The following is a 16,590-nucleotide window of genomic DNA, read 5'->3' as shown; positions in this document are numbered from 1 at the left end:
CTGAAAAGCCTCAGTGGATCGCCTGCATATCAGTCCTGTAATATGGAAACTGTAAAAAGGGCAGATGATGTTTTGTGCTTTTCAGTGTTCATCATAATGTTCAGAATGTTTCCAGACACCTGAATTGTTGTCTCCTGTCATGCCAAATGGTTTTGTTTTAATTAAAGCATATTTTGCTGTGGATCATGTTGTCGTACACTCTTTAAAACCCGTTTCAGCCTGTAGTATCTGGATCAGTAAAGCAGTACAGACATCTAACAATCTAATCTGTAAACTCTGTAAGGGAAGATCTGAAGTTCTCTGTGAAAGTCATATGTTGACTTACCTGAAGCCAGAAGCAGCAGTGAAATTAGAAAACGCATAATCCAAGTCCTGATGCTCTTATGCTCAAGTCTGATGAAGTAAAGAGGAAGAGAGGGCCTGTTTAAGGTAAATGAGCTTCAGGAAATGTCGACCCACGGATGTGGTTATTTGTTTTCATACTGAAGAGGTGAAAGTATCATCGTCATCTGATCTAGTCAAGAACTGGTCAAATAACTTACACCTTATCCCAGCAGATCTTTACAACAAACATTTTAAAAGGTGGGTTTTGTGGTGCCAGTGTTGAGGTCCAGAAAACTGTATTAGTGGATAACTGGAAATGCTTTAGGGAAAGCCTGGTCTCATTAGGAGAGACGGCATACATCCCAGTAAAGATAACTGACCATCACATTGACTTAATGTGTCTGACTGAAACCTGGCTGCAGCATGAAGAATATGTCTGTCTAAATAAATCAACTGTCCCAGTCAGATTAAATGTCATATATTTCATTTCTTATTATTTGTTTGACAGCCTTAGTCTGAGTCTCACACATTTGAGCTGGAAAACCAAAAACCAGTCGTGTTAGTTGTTGGATTTCGATCACCTGCCCCTTAGTCTGAGTTTTATCTGAATTCTCAGAGTTTTCAGCTGATTTCTGCTCAGTACAGATAAAGATGGCTTTAATATCCATGCAGACAGTGAGAACGACAGCCTCAACTCTGCATTTAGCTCATTCAGCTGGTTTTTCTCAAAATGTTAACAAATCAGCTCACTGTTTTAACCACATCTTTGACTTTTTTGACATGTGGCATAGCAGTTGATTTTCAATAAAATCCCATTTTGTCTGATTATTTTTAATAACATTTCAATTTACAATAATGGACTACAGAGCATCTACCAAGAAGTTCTCTTACAGCAGAGGTTTGTTACTCACAAAGGCAGGCGGTGGAGTTATGTGACAATCAACATTGGTCTGTCCGTCCGTCCGTCCGTCTGTCTGTTTGTCTGTCTGTCCGTCTGTCCGTCCGTCTGTCTGTTTCTCCGTCCGTCCATCCGTCTGTCTGTTTGTCTGTCTGTTTGTCTGTCTGTCCGTCTGTCTGTTTGTCTGTCTGTCCGTCTGTCCGTCCGTCTGTCTGTTTCTCCGTCCGTCCATCCGTCTGTCTGTTTGTCTGTCTGTCCGTCTGTCTGTTTGTCTGTCTGTCCGTCCGTCTGTCTGTTTCTCCGTCCGTCCATCCGTCTGTCTGTTTGTCTGTCTGTCCGTCTGTCTGTTTGTCTGTCTGTCCGTCTGTCCGTCCGTCTGTCTGTTTCTCCGTCCGTCCGTCCGTCCGTCTGTCTGTTAGCAACAATACTCAAAAACGAATTTAGACGAAATTTTCAGGGAAGGTAAAAAATGACTCAAAAATAGTTTTCTGGAATATAAAAAAAAGCAATTTGTAGGACAAGAACTGCCCATTATTGAAGTTTAATTGAGGAAAACAAGAACAACCCCTGGTTTCTTTTTAGCACTGTAGCCAGACTGACAAAGCTGCAGTTCTGTGAGCCTTCTGTTCCTCTAGAACACAGTAGTGAAGACTTCGTGACCTTCTTCACCATCCATCCATCCATTCTCTATACACCGCTTTATCCTCACTAGGGTCATGGGGGGTGCTGGAGTCTATCCCAGCTGACTCGGGTGAAGGCAGGGGACACCCTGGACAGGTCACCAGTCTGTCACAGGGCTACATATACAGACACACAATCACACTCACATTCACACCTACGGACAATTTAGAGTAACCAATTAACCTCAGCATGTTTTTGGACTGTGGAAAAGTGCTAACCACTACTCCACTGTTCAGCCCTCCTTCTTCACCAATAAAGTCTTAAATATTAGACAAAAACTCATGAGTATGTGGGTCATTCCAGAACTGGAGGACATTTTACATCAAATTTCCAATAATCTACGTACAAAACACTAAAACATGCAGTAGTTGTGTAAATGTTCTTGTCCTGAGACGAAATCTAAAAAACAAGGAGAAAAGAATGTTTGAAAATGTTTTAAAAATATCAAATGGGTCTGGAGTTCCCCCTCTGGTTCTATGAGTCTGTGGGTAATTCTATAATGGGCTTCACTGTTGGTTATGGGATGGCTGGACTGTGGTGGTGGCGCACTTTAGTCCCTGAACAGAAGAGATGTGACGTTAATGAACAAGTCAGTCTTTTGAACGGCATCACCTGTGTGCCCCATGAGTCTGAATTGTCCACAGCAGCTCCATTTAGCTGAATGCTGCTCTGTATGCCGCTAAGTTAGAGGAGTAATGAGTGACTGGAGTGGAGAAACATTTGTGCTTCATCAGGGAGAAGGAGATATTAGTGACAGGAAAAAAGCACAAAATGAGCCAGAGTCAAAGGAAGCGTACAGTGGTGGTTTTCAGACACCTTTAAAATTTTACACAATCTCAAATTTTATCATGAAATATTTGTGTAAAAATCTTTTTTATGTTTCAAAAGTTGTGACTGAATTAGACAGATACAAACAAATGCAAATTATATATTTCATTGTCTACAAGAAAAAATAACTAAATGAAATTCTACCAAATCGACCCAATACTCAAAATTTCTTATTTTATGGAACCAATCATTTTTGAGTTTTTAATGGCTTTTTTTTTAGGATTTCGTTAGTATTATGGCTTTGACTGTACTACAAGAGTAATTCTTAATGCGATTTACTGGATGTATGGGGTGTCTGAAAACATTTTCTCCACCACTGTAGCAGCATTTGGATGCACTTTTCTGGGTACGAGGGTAGAGCACTACAGAGAACAAACATAAAAATAATAAATAAGACTAAAATGTATATAAAATATAATTAAAACTTCATAGTGTATATACTGGTGGGATGTGTCAGATTGAATTATTCTGATCCATATCTTATAACTGCTACCAGTGATCATTTTTTTGATAAAAAACAAATTTCTAACATAAATGAATATAACAACGAGCCAGACTTTTGAAAGGAAAGACTCCTCAAGATCCCTTCAAAGGGTCTGTACTGGACGCTAGCACAAGGTGGATTTTTTTGTGCTTTTATTTTGAATTAAATTGTCAGTGAGTATCGAGCGCTTCGATTGGCTAATATGTCCGCCAATGAAGGAGCTTCTTTTTAACACGTCATTCTCTCTCCATGTGAGTAGTCCCTCTGTGTGTGGTTAGCTTGCAGCTAAAGACATCATGGTGAGTGAAAAAAGCATTTCTTTGAGAATGAAGCGTTTTGTTTGTTTTGTGTAAATGAAGCTGAGAGGTTTAATGTCTCTGAAGAGCAGCAGAACGTTTTTCTTTGTCTTTTAGCTCCTCGTGTATTCAAACATCTGATCTCAGAACCAACCGCTGGTGGTTTTTACCAAATCACTCTGCGAAAAACAATAAAAAGGTCGTTTAGGTGCACGTTTTGAGGGTTCTAAAGAAGGGACCACTGAAATTCATGGAGTGAAACACAAAAGCTTTAAAGCTATGATTGGGTTTCTGTTCGACTGTTTTAGTTCTAAAACTGAGCCAGCATGAGTTAGTTATGGGTCAGTCCAGAACTGGAGGACATTTTACATCAAATTTCAAGTATTCCACGTAAAAAAAAAAAAAACCTAAAATACGCAGTAGTTGTGTAAATGTTCTTGTTCTGAGACTAAATCTAAATAAACTAGAAGAAAAAAAATGTTTGAAAATATTTTAAATACCAGTACAAGTCTGGAGTTCCTCTAAAATGCCATTTTTCTCTTGTCCCACCCCCTGATGACCAAACTAATTCTCAAATAAAACTGTTAAAATGACATTTAAATCTGATATTTTTTTGTTTTATTTTTTTCATTGATGTCTCTTGTAATTGTGGGATAATTTTTTTATCGACATATTTTAAATAATAATTATTTTGCATGAAACATGTCCCATAACAACCGTGTTGATGACGTTTTTTTGGTCAGTTTATGTCTTGTTTTTGTCATTTTGTGTCTCATTTTTCTTGTTTTGTGTCTCGTTTTTGTCATTTTGTTTCTCATTTTATGTCTCGTTTTTGTCGTTTTGCGTCTTGTTTCTGTCACTCTATGTCTCATTCTTATTGTTTTTCAGGTGTTTCTTTTTTTGTGTCTCATTTTTCTAATTTTTTATCTTCTTTTTCTAATTTTATGTCTTGTTTTGCTCATTTTGTCTCTCATTTTTCTCCTCTTGTGTCTCGTTTCTGTCAATTTCTGTCTTATTTTTGTCATTTCCATCCTCCAACAGTGTTCCTACTGAATGTTTAGAGCAAAGCTATGCCCTCTCTTCTATTTTCCATCTTTTCATCCATTGTCAGCCTTGACGTCTCTCTCTACCTCATATTATCAGGATCAGACTCATTCTTTGGACTGTTTTCCATCAGTGGTCAGCAGTAACAGCTAGCTAAATATCTAGCTTCTACTGCTGAGAAAAAGATCACATTAGCATGGATTAGAGTAGGATTAGCAACAACACAGAAAACATGGAATAAAAGTGCTACCATTGATATGGAAGCTGAGAAAATCACGCCTTTGATAGTTTACTACCTATTATTGATCAATTTTGAAGCAGAAAATTATAAAACAGAAGGTTATATTTTCAAACATTTTGAAACCCAAATGTCCTCCAGTTCTGGAATGACCCTTATATAAAACTTGATGTGACCGAATACTTTTAAAACTTTTACTGTAAAGTAATGATCAGCTGTGATGACGCTCAGGACTAGTTGAACTGTGTCTTCTAAACTGGGGTTCTGCTCACCTACCTGAGTGAAGAAAAGTATAGTACATAATTTACCTTACCTAATTAGATGATGATAGTTTATTAATGCTGAGGGAAATTCAAGTATTCAGCAGCTTACATACAACAAATAAGACAGGTTAGTAATGTGATGAACATTAAAGGGGAGTATACACTCTATAAGACGTGCTGAAGTGATTAATAAAGTTACCACTGTGTTGTGTAAATGTGCTGCTCTCTCTTTGGAGAAACTCCTATGGATCCTGATGCTGCAGGTGTTTCATAAACGCAGACAAAAGACTCACAAACTTACATGTATGTTAAGTGTATTTGTTTATTCCTAACAGAATCCAGTTGCATCAGGTGCTTATTATGTTTTAAACACTATTTAATGTGTTTATAACTTGCCACCACGATGAATTTGTTATTCTAAATTTTGGCATCAATAAGCAAATATGTACACTACCGCTCTAAAGTTTGGGCTCATCCAGACAATTCCATGTTTCAATGAAAACTCCCACTTTTATCCATGTGCTAACATAACTGCACAAGGGTTTTCTGATCATCAATGAGCCTTTCAGCACCATTAGCTAACACAATGTAGCATTAGAACACAGGAGTGATGGTTGCTGGAAATGTTCCTCTGTACCCCTATGGAGATATTCCATTAAAAATCAGCTGTTTACAGATACAATAGTCATTTACCACATTAACTATGTCTGCACTGGATTTATCATTCATTTAGTGTTGTCTTCATTGGGAAAAAAAAATGATTTTCTTTCAAACATAAGGACATTTTGAAGTGACCCCAGACTTTTGAACAGTACTGTAATAAAATACAGTAAAATACAGTTAAAATATAATTAAAAATACCGTAGAAAATATAGGAAAATTATGGTAAAAATACATTAAAAAATATAGGAAAAATACTAAAAGAATCTCATATAACATCGTAAAATTATAGGAAAAATATGGTAAAAACATAGTAAATATACAATAGAAATAAAGTAAAAATATACACTCCCGTATTTAGATATTACATTAAAAATCTGCCGTTTCCAGCTAGAAATAATAATACATTTTATTTGTAATGCACTTTTCATTTTAGCAGAATCTCAAAGTGCTACAATGAAGATATAAAAGCATAAAAACAAACAGGTAAATAACAAATAAAAAATTCAGGGTTGAATTAAAAGCTTTGTCAAACAGAAAGGTCTTTAGATGTTTTTTTTTTTTTAAACATCCACTATCTGTGGTCAGGGAGGAGGCTGAGATGAAGGCTTGGTCCCTCATGGTCCCTCATTGGTTCTGGAGGACAAAGGAGGAGGAGTCAGCATTTGTCTGGATGATTGGTGGCAGAGGAGTTCTTTCATTTACCACATCAGCAACATCTACACTGGATTTATCATTCATTTAATGTTATCTTCATTGAGAAAAACAGCTTTTCTTTCAAACATAAGGACATTTCTAAGTGACTCCGGTGTTTTGAACGGTAGTTTGGGGCTTCCAGGTGATGGTTTTTAACCTCTGATCACTAATAATCGCTGCTGATCAGTGAGCTTCTGGTCTGTTATGAGCCTGCATCTGTTTGTTGAAGTCGTTTGGTGTTGTGTTGCTGCAGCTTCGTCGAGAGGTGAGACTGAGGCGAGAGTACCTGTACAGGAAGGCACAGGAGGACCGGCTCCGAACGATCGAGGAGAAGAAGCAGAAGCTGAAGGGTGCACTTGATGGTAGGATGGATGCCGTTGGATTCCGTTTTTCCTGCAGGCGGTCAGACTGCAAATGATCCTACCAGGGTTCAGCGGGTTACTGGACCAGCTCAGTATCAGACCCAGTATTCAACATTATTTCCATTTATCAGCAGTTTTTTTTGTTTGTTTTTAATCGATGACTGCTGAAAATACATTCATGTAAAAATGCGCTATTTTATCTGAGATGCAGCCACCCCTTCCTGTGTTACGTCATTTCAACATTAAAGGATAAACAGTGAAAGTTCTCTGTTCATTAAACCCATGCACTACATTTATGTGTTGGAGTTTTTACTTATTCAGATTCTCATTTTCACAAGTTAAATTTTTAAATGTGTATCAGTGCTAAATATCCATCTGGTGTCCTTGACTCATAATTAATATCACTATCAGTCAACCCACAGTTTGACCTCAAAGCTGCTGTTTTTCTTCTCTGCAGAAAATCGTCTCCTTCCTACTGAGGTACGCAAAGAAGCCCTGCAGCTGCAGAAGCTGCTGGAATATGACGACGAAGGGGCAGAAGGCAAGTGTTGGGGATTCCTACTGACTCCTACCGTCAGCTGTGTTCCTGTCATCCCAGGTTGTTTAATGGTCAGGTGCTCTGTGTGTGCAGGCGTCAGCTCTCACATGGATGACGAGTACAAATGGGCCGGAGTGGAGGATCCCAAAGTCATGGTCACAACATCCAGAGACCCCAGCTCCAGGCTCAAAATGTTCGCCAAGGTCAGGCCCGCTTGTTTGTGGGGGGGGGTTTGGTTGGTTTGGAGGTTGCTAAGATGCCTGCAGAGAAATGCTGTAGGCCGGATGTAAACAAGCTGCTCGATGGTCCATGTAGGGCTGGGCGATAAATCGAATTAATTCGCCTTTTTAAAATGTGACGATTTGAAAATTTGCTAAATCGTAAAATCAAGGCGAGCTTAAATATATAACAATACAGATTCTTCTTCTGCACTGGCATTTGCTTCCGCCTCTCATCTCCTTCCACCAAAACACTCACACCCCCGTCATGGCGGACAGAACAGCAGACGAAGAGTTGGTCGCGAGAAAAGGGCCTCATGTTACATCGATTATATGGAAGTGGTTCGGCTTTGACAAGACTGACACAGAGCAAACTACAGTCATGTGCAAGGTTTGCAAAAGTACTGTGAAAACGAAGAGTAGCAGCACAACTAACCTCTTTCAGCACCTCCAGCAGAGACATCCTAAAGAATGGGAAGAGTGCTGCAGCTACAGGAGTGCGGCATGGCTAGCACTAGCCATAGCAAACAGACCGCAAAGAAACAACAAAAATCGATTAAAATCGTAATCGTCCAAGATGACTAAATAAAAATCTAGATTTAATTTTTTGGCCATATCGCCCAGCCCTAGGTCCACGTGTGACTGACAGCTCGTTGTTGAATCGTTTCTGAGCGTGGTAGTGAAATCAAAGCTGCAGGCAGCGCTAGACTCTAATCCACGGGAGTCAGACTCATGCTAGTTCAGGTTCCACATTCAGCCCAATCTGATCTCCAGTGAGCCGGACCAGAAAAACCACAAAATAATAACCATGACTCCACGTTTTCCCTTTGTTTTAGTACAAAAAAGTACATTCTGCAAATGTTCACATTTAAGGAATGCTAGACATTAACATCATGAACAACCTGAAATTTCTTAAGGAAAAACAAATTCAGTTTCATCAACATTCAGCCTCAGTTTATCGTTTCCACATCACAACTTCCAGATCAGAGTCTCTACAAAGGAACACAACATTTAGTCACCTGGAACTGAATGATCGAGAATTTTACTCTAAAAAGCAACACAAACCAGACAAAATATTACAAATATGAGACACAAAATGAAAAAAAGTGACACAAACTACACAGAACAAAACAAAAAAAGAAACAAAAATCACAAAACGACAAAAAACTGGACAAACGACACAAACAAGACAAAAATCACAAAAATGAGAAACGAAATGACAAAAACGCAACACAAAACAATAAAGCAAAACGCAAAATGACAAAAACAAGACACAATACAAGTGAGACAAAAAGGAAACACAAAACTACGAAATCATGAGACAAACGACAAAAATCAGACAAAAAATCAAGACAAAATATTACAAAAATGACCCAAAACAACCATGAACAATCGCATATTTTACTTTATGATCAAAACAACTGGTCATGGTCTGTAAATTGTTTTACATTTCTAGTATTTATAATCTGCAGTTAATGTCTTCTCTGGAGTTTTTACTCTTTACAAAGTCGTTGCTCTGGAGGACCGCTTTTGGCCTGCAGGCCTCATGTTTGACACCGCTGCTGTAATCATACGATGGAGTGCAGAGGTACAAAACACAGATACAGTAGTTATGATCAGTGTTGGTGCTCTTACTTCAGACTAATTTTCATAGAATTGTCTTTAAAAGAACTATTTAAATTTAAACTCGCGGCCATTTTTTGGCACTGTAAAATGTAGTGCAATCACATATAACAGCCCTGGAATAAGTTCTACTTTTAAAAAGCTAGTACATCTTCAGTTTTTGGAGATGTCTTCCAACAGCTGCTACTTTTACTGTTGTGCAGTAAGGAGCTGTGGTGCTGCTCTGTAACATGTTTCTAATATTTTGTGTTCCTCATTAACATACATGAAGGAGGAAAAACTTTCTAGCAGCCAGTTCTAGTTCAGACTGTACAGAAAATTACACATCCAAGAATAATGCCACACATTATAAGAAGAGCAACACAAACATGTTTGTCTGCAGGTGAGCAAAGTGTCCAGTATTACTGATGTGTTCCTGTTAAATGGGCCCTCTTTAAAGAAAAAATAAACACATGGTACAAATTATATTCTTTCTTCTAGAAAAATGAAACTTTAAATCAGAATGTAAAAAATAATAACATTCTTTAATTTAGTGAAAGTTAATAATGTGTCTTTTAAACCAACAATAGTTGTATTTTTTAAACATGTTCAGTGACTGGGATAGCCTTTCCCAGAATGCATCTGGTGGTGGTTTTTAGACTGTCACTATAATCCTGCATTCACATGTAGAGCCTGTTGAAGTCTGACACTGATGGGTTACAGATGCACTTCTGTTTTATCAAATACTGGTTTTCAAGAAAAGAACAACACTCTGAACAAGAGAAGGTCTGGCTTCAGTCACCAGTTTATCACAGCTTCACCTGGACAGGTAACAGTCTGTCACAGGGCTACACACAGAGACAAACAATCACACTCACATTCACACCTACAGACAGTTTAGAATCACCAGTTAACCTCAGCATGTTTGTGGACTGTGGGAGGAAGCTGGAGAACCTGGAGAAAAGCCACACATGTACAGGAGAACATGGAGACTCCATGCAGGAAGATCCCAGGAAGGAAGGGACACGAACCGGGATCTTCTAGCTGCAGGGCGTCAGTACTAACCACTGACCACTGTGCAGACTTATTTGCTGACTTACAACACTTAATTAAAAAAAAAATGTATCCTCAGTTCTTATTTGTCATCACATAATGTTTTACACCAAAACACTAGCGGCACAAACTGGTTCTGATTGATTCTGATATCGACTGCTTCACTTTCTGTATCGTCTACTGTAGTTCTTCTGAGGTTTTCTGAAGGCTTGTTTTAGTGGTAAATCTTTAATTACTGCCTCCTGTCATTCACTTTGCTGACCTGCTTGCTTGACTTTTGGGCTGGCAGGCCTCAGACAGCTTTCTCACAGAGGTAAACATGTCGTCTGTATTTCCTGTTGCAGGAGGTGAAGCTGATGTTCCCTGGAGCTCAACGCATGAACAGAGGAAACCATGAGATTGCGGCTCTGGTGCGAGCATGTAAAGCCAACAATGTGACAGATCTGGTCATCGTGCATGAGACCAGAGGACAGCCAGGTACGGCCGCGGTCTTTGGATTGTTTTCTTATTCATGACGTTTGACTAGTCCTTTAAGAGCTGTTTGTAGGAACTAAATCAGCTTAACGAAGTAACCACCAACAGTGCCTCAGCTTCAGACCACATATCCACATGTTTTTATCATTCGGTGGGTGAGAGGTGTTCAGGACACGCTCTGTACTGTGGAGGGCTGATGGAGACAAACAGGCTTCTCATTTACGTTCAGTGTAGAACTAGAACACACTCTGTGTGTCCTGGAGCTCTGACAGACTTACTGAATTAATTTTGTTCCCCTTAAACATTAACAAGGCAAAAAGTGTTCCTTTTTTCTCTTGAGAACTGTGAGCCTGTGTGCTTACATCATACACAGAGTCGGAGATGTCCGTAATAATTGTGTGCTGTGAGTGATCGCTGGTCCAAGGCTGAGTGGTGGCGTCATATCCAGGTCTATTAATACATCCATGGTTTACATTTGCTGTATGTTTGTGAGCCTGCAGTCTTGTTCCTCACTTCCTTTGTTAGTGTGAGTGTGTTGTCACCACCTGATGCTACTTTATTGACCCACAGTGATGTTCACAGAGAAATATGCAGCTGCTCACACCTGGAAACCATTCAGTGATACTACGGATGGTGAGGCTGGGAAGAAGCTAAAGTAATTAGTGTATTTGGAGGAATTTGCCTTAAATTCTAGCAGTAGTATTTCTACTTTGCTTCATGACTAACGTCTGTCAGCAAGCATTTTGCAGCTTGGTTTATTCTCTGTGTTTCAGTGTACACAGTTCAGTTAGCTGTACAACTACAAAAACACTCTGTTGTGTTTTTCTGCTCTGTTGTCTTGACTTTCTTCGTCTACTTCAAACTGTGGCACCGAAGATGGAGCACACCATGTTGGATTTGCAGCTAAAATACAGCGGTGGAAAAAAGTTTTCAGACAGCCTTAAAATTCTACACAATCTCAGATATTATCATGGAATATTTGTAAGGGTGTGGCTGCATTAGACGGACACAAACAAATAGAAGTGTTATTTTTTTGTTTATTTTTTACAAGAAAAACTAACAAAACTAAAATCCTGACAGCTTCAATCTGTCAGTTCTCAACAAATAACAGAGAATGTGTTCAAAATAGAGCAAAAAAACCAATAAACCATCACATCATCAAACAAGAAAAGCACTCAGCGAAGTCCTCCTCCAAGGACGCTCAGTTGTATGATTTCTAACGGATGAAATGTTGAAAAAATTTGAGGCAGAAATCATGGCAACATAGAATGTGTCCATTTAATACAGATGTACCCACAGCGCTGAGCACAGGCGTGTGTTCTGCATGTGTACGTTATGTACGGATACCGGATCACATGATCTAAATATGTAGGAGGTGACGGGAATTAATGGGACTCAGAAACACCCCCACAATTTAATCAGTTGTTCCTTGGATCATTTCTGATGGATAAGTCCTGATAAGTCCTCAGAGGTGGATTTGTAGTAGGATCACAATCAGCTGATGTAGTGTTCACTGGTTGTCATGGTTACAGTGAAACTGTGCCGCTATCTGGCAATGATACAGAAATCTTTAACCCGTTAAGCTTCAGTGTACCTCCGGCGGTACACCTACTAATTTGCATAGGAATTTCAAGAATGTCCGACGGCTGCAAACACGATTATACAAACACTATACGCCGATGGAAAGCTTAGATTCTCATGAATCCGCCGGTATAAACCACTTTCAGATGTGATTACCACAGCGGGTGAGAAAAACACATTTGTCCGACAAAAACGAATACCCATCCATCCGTTCTCTATACACGGCTTCAACGCACACAGCGCGACTCACATTTCCGGGTTCATTATTACACACAAAAAAAAATATTCCACAAAAAACGGCCATAATCCAACCTTTTACATCAGATGACACAAGCCAGTAAACTATTTTGTCCAAAACATGTCCTGAAGTCGGTATAAAATCCCCGAATCGGTCGTTTTCAAGGAAATGCACCTCCCGATGCGCATCCAATATTCCCTGTATTTTTCGTAATTTTTTTTATTTAAAAATAGAATATTAGCGATTTTTGTACTGAAAACGGCTGGAATTGACTGAAGCTTAAAGGGTTAAAACATCCATGGATCCAGACTAAAAGCTGCATCACTGCTAAAATCTGATCACTTGTCATTTCTGGCCTTCCCTGAAAATTTCGTCCAAATCTTTTAGTCTGTTTTTGAGTGATGTTACAGACAGACAGACAGCTCAGCCGTTCCTTGTCTCTGCAGCCTGTGAAACGCTACTTTTTGTTTCACAGCATCATCTTTGCAGAAGTCCGTTACTTTCAGTCAGACCAGCCTCAGCTGTTTTATTTTACATCACTGCACATGAACTTACATGGAGCATGCAGCTTTTATGTCCCAGTTCTGACTCTAACCATTTATTTACACAGGGACCTGGGTTTGGTGGTCCAAAATGATGCCGGCTGTTGTTGGCTGGATTCACCTGTAACGACTGTGGTGTACAGAAACTAGAAATGCTGCTTGACATTTTTGGATTATGGTGATATTTATTGACATCTATAGGTTGGCTCATCAAGAAAATTTGATGTGGAAATATAACATAGAAGAGAATTCTGATAACTTCAATAGGGAGCTCTACTTATTTTGCCTACTGGACTCGTACATATGCAATAGAAAATGGTCTAAAGTCTTTAGTGCCTCCAGGGGGAGCAGTATGAAGGCCAACAAATATCAGTTTCTCATGCTAAAGGCTCAGACACTCCTGTGCATTAGTATTAGTCTAGCCACAGAAGTTCCAGCATGGCACAGTTAGTCAGTTCATACCAGTTAATCACTTCCTTATCTTTATGTCTGCTGGCATTCCACAACACTGTAAAAATGTGAAGTTAAACATACTGCGTTCCATGAGACTGAGCTACGCTGAGTACAGAAAAACTCCTGAACTTTCTCGTTGCTGTGTATTTCAGATGGCCTGGTGGTGTGCCACTTGCCATTTGGACCCACAGCTTATTTCACGCTGTACAACGTGGTAATGAGGCACGATGTTCCAGACATAGGCACCATGTCGGAGGCTTTCCCCCACCTCGTTTTTCACAACTTCACCTCACGGCTCGGCAAGAGGGTGAGTAAGCTGGTATTGTACTCATGGAAGTGATATTCTCTGTCACCGCTTTGCGTACGACTAATTAATTCTGCTCGCTCAGGTATCGAATATCCTCAAGTATCTTTTTCCAGTGCCGAAGGAGGACAGCAGGCGCGTGATCACATTTGCCAACCAGGAGGACTTCATCTCTTTCAGGTCAGTTTTAGAGTGCTCCCTCCAAGGAAATGTCATACAAATGTTATTCTGGGACAAAAGCTACTAAAGTTTTTATTTTTTTACAGACATCACACCTACAAGAAAACAGACCACAAGAATGTAGAGCTGACAGAAGTAGGACCCAGGTTTGAAATGAAGTGTAAGTACTAAAATAAAAAAAATAAAAACGTCAAAGATGCTACAACAATTATAAAATCAGACTAACTCCTTTAAAGGTGTACTTTGCTTTTCTGGAGAAAGATTGTAGATATTTAGGTAGTTAACATATTTAGATAGGATGAGCCCAGTCTGATTCACTGGGTGTAGACTATTCCTTTCAAGAAGGATTCTCCTCCCCGTCTCCTATCTGTGCATTAATGCTTTCAAAATGCCCATCACAATGGGAAGCAACAACAATCATCTCCACTGCCCATCCCTTAGAAAAGCTGGTTTGTGTACAGTAGCAGTGCCTCTAAGCCAGTCGTCAATAAAAGCTGAAACTACATCAATGAGCTGCTGACCTGGGTCCTCCTGTGTTCTTCTGTTCAGTGTACATGATCAAACTGGGCACCCTGGAGAATGAGAGCACCGCGGACGTGGAGTGGCGTCACCATGCATACACACACACAGCTAAGAAGAGGAGGTTCCTCAGTGTGCAATAGGAATCCACAAAGGAATTGTAGAGTGTACACAAACGGTGGTGAAAACTGTTTTTTTAACTACAGAAGTCTTAAAATGTGGTGGATGTAAAATGACAAGGAGGTTTTGTCAGAGGAATCTAACACATATGAAGCCAGATTAATGGCTGACTGGTGTGTGTGTTGAGCCTAAAGCCAGGCTTTTACAATGACAGGAAGGTTGGTCTCTTTCAACCTGCAGCTAACTGATGCTTCACCGCTAAGCTGTTCCACAGATTGGGATTCATATCGGCTGTAAGAGGTACCGCCCTTCCACCAGTTCTCTTCCTCTCTAGGAGATGAGAATCGTCTGAACCACCCAGTTACTAACAAACACCTGTATGGAGTGTGGAGTACAGCTGTCGTGTTATTTTGTAATAAAATGTGTCTATACTGATCTTTACTGGCTCTATAGTGTTTGTATGACCCACAGTGGAAAAATCACCATCCACATGTCCAACATAAAAAATATGCAGTATTATATGAATAGCAATGTAAGTCTGTTTTCATCGTCATCTATTCATTCATACAGTTGTTATTTAAACTTGGAGTACTCACTGATGATGTGGCAGAAGAACAAAACAACATGTTGGCACACAAATGTTGAAAGATACAGCCATGGCCATAAGTTTGGACACGAGTACCATGACGCTTGTGAATCTTAGAAAATACCACAAAATTGTCACTTACCAGTCATAGCCAATGAAATACAGATATTTCCAGTGCATAAATTTGATGTTTGACAGCAAATATCGACATTGGAATATTAACTGCAAATTGTTGCACAAATTTTGTCATTGACTGACGAAGGTTTTTCATATACTATTTGCTGTCAAACATCAAATTTATGCACTGGAAATATCTATTTCATTTTGGTTGATGGCTATGACTGGTATTTATATTGTAAGTGACAATTTTGTGGTATTTTCTAAGATTCACAAGCATCATGGTACTTGTGTCCAAACTTATGGCCATGGCTGTAAGATCAACTTTATTCATCCTTCTGTGGGGAAATGTACATGTTAGAGGAGCCAGATACACATGAGGCATACAAGAAATACACAGCAACAGTGTGGTTAAAAATGAAGATATGATGGACAGAGGAGGCCTGATGAATTCACGTATGGATATGTACATGGCATGATGGATAACTCACCCCTTTGAAGGACTCACAGTGTGTAGAACTGTACAGAATAGTAGTGCCACGTTTCTATTATTAGTCTTGTGTTGAGAGAAACGACCGGTATTAATATGGTGTTCTTGTACATGAAGAGAATAGTGTTATATTTTGCTGTTGAGCTGTAAAGATAAAACATTGTTTCTCCACCAAGGAACGTAGCGGAGTGATGTTACGATTGGTATACGTTTGTCCTTTTAATTTGTACGCAACATGACTGAAAAACGGACTAACAGATTTGAATGAAATTTTCAGGGAAGGAGAGAAATGACACAAGGACCAAGTGATTAGATTTTGGCAGTGATGCAGCTTATAGTCTGGATCCACAGACTTGGTAAAGACTACATCTGCTGCCTACTGACGGTCACATGATTGTGATCCTACTACAAATCCACCACTGAGGACCACGAATGTTTATACAATTGTATCTGTGAATAATTCCTACTTTTTAAAGAACGTTTGAAGACATTAAAATAATTTTAGACCCATTTTTAGCAAAAGTTTTAACCTTTCTAAGCCATCCTAGGCAAATTTACTCATCTTGAACAGATTTTGAACAGTTGAGGATTTTTTTGAGCAAGTTCTGGACTAATTGTAGAAATTTCGAGTCATTTTGCACACATTTTTGACAAATTTTAACATTTTGAGAACACACTTATTTTATGAGGGCAAAATTGAGTCATTTTAGACATGTTTTTATTGTTTTTAGTCATTTTTGGAACCCTTCTAAGCCATCCTAGATTTTTAACTCATGTTGGCCAGACTGTGAACAGGAAAAT

General features: G+C 39.2%; 2 protein-coding genes and 1 long non-coding RNA gene across 3 annotated transcripts in view; 2 read left to right on the top strand and 1 right to left on the bottom strand.

Moving 5' to 3' along the window:
• The window catches only part of si:ch211-102c2.4 (uncharacterized protein LOC568178 homolog), a 5,257-nt gene extending 4,871 nt beyond the window's left edge, over positions 1–386 (bottom strand). The window contains exon 1 of the mRNA XM_051951385.1: positions 326–386. Coding sequence (XP_051807345.1) covers positions 326–362 — 37 coding nt within the window. The 5' untranslated portion in view covers positions 363–386. The remainder of the gene's footprint in view (positions 1–325) is intronic.
• Positions 1–16,590, top strand: part of LOC127534928 (uncharacterized) — a 205,760-nt gene that overhangs the window by 153,242 nt on the left and 35,928 nt on the right. The window lies entirely within an intron of this gene.
• imp4 (IMP U3 small nucleolar ribonucleoprotein 4) lies at positions 3,420–15,032 on the top strand. The gene is made up of 9 exons (XM_022203588.2): positions 3,420–3,514; positions 6,666–6,774; positions 7,232–7,315; positions 7,406–7,515; positions 10,530–10,662; positions 13,626–13,780; positions 13,863–13,957; positions 14,044–14,117; positions 14,507–15,032. Exons 1-9 carry the CDS (start codon positions 3,512–3,514, stop codon positions 14,617–14,619), a joined length of 876 nt encoding a protein of 291 aa, XP_022059280.1. The 5' UTR covers positions 3,420–3,511; the 3' UTR covers positions 14,620–15,032.

Source organism: Acanthochromis polyacanthus, chromosome 7, assembly GCF_021347895.1.
Source record: "Acanthochromis polyacanthus isolate Apoly-LR-REF ecotype Palm Island chromosome 7, KAUST_Apoly_ChrSc, whole genome shotgun sequence".
NCBI lineage: Eukaryota > Metazoa > Chordata > Actinopteri > Pomacentridae > Acanthochromis > Acanthochromis polyacanthus.
This window is presented reverse-complemented; position numbering and strand designations above follow the sequence as displayed.

Coding starts and splice junctions, on each gene's coding strand:
- imp4 (XM_022203588.2), top strand. Junction 10,663..13,625: donor TGAGACCAGAGGACAGCCAG/GTACGGCCGCGG, acceptor TGTGTATTTCAG/ATGGCCTGGTGGTGTGCCAC. Junction 13,958..14,043: donor GAGGACTTCATCTCTTTCAG/GTCAGTTTTAGA, acceptor ATTTTTTTACAG/ACATCACACCTACAAGAAAA.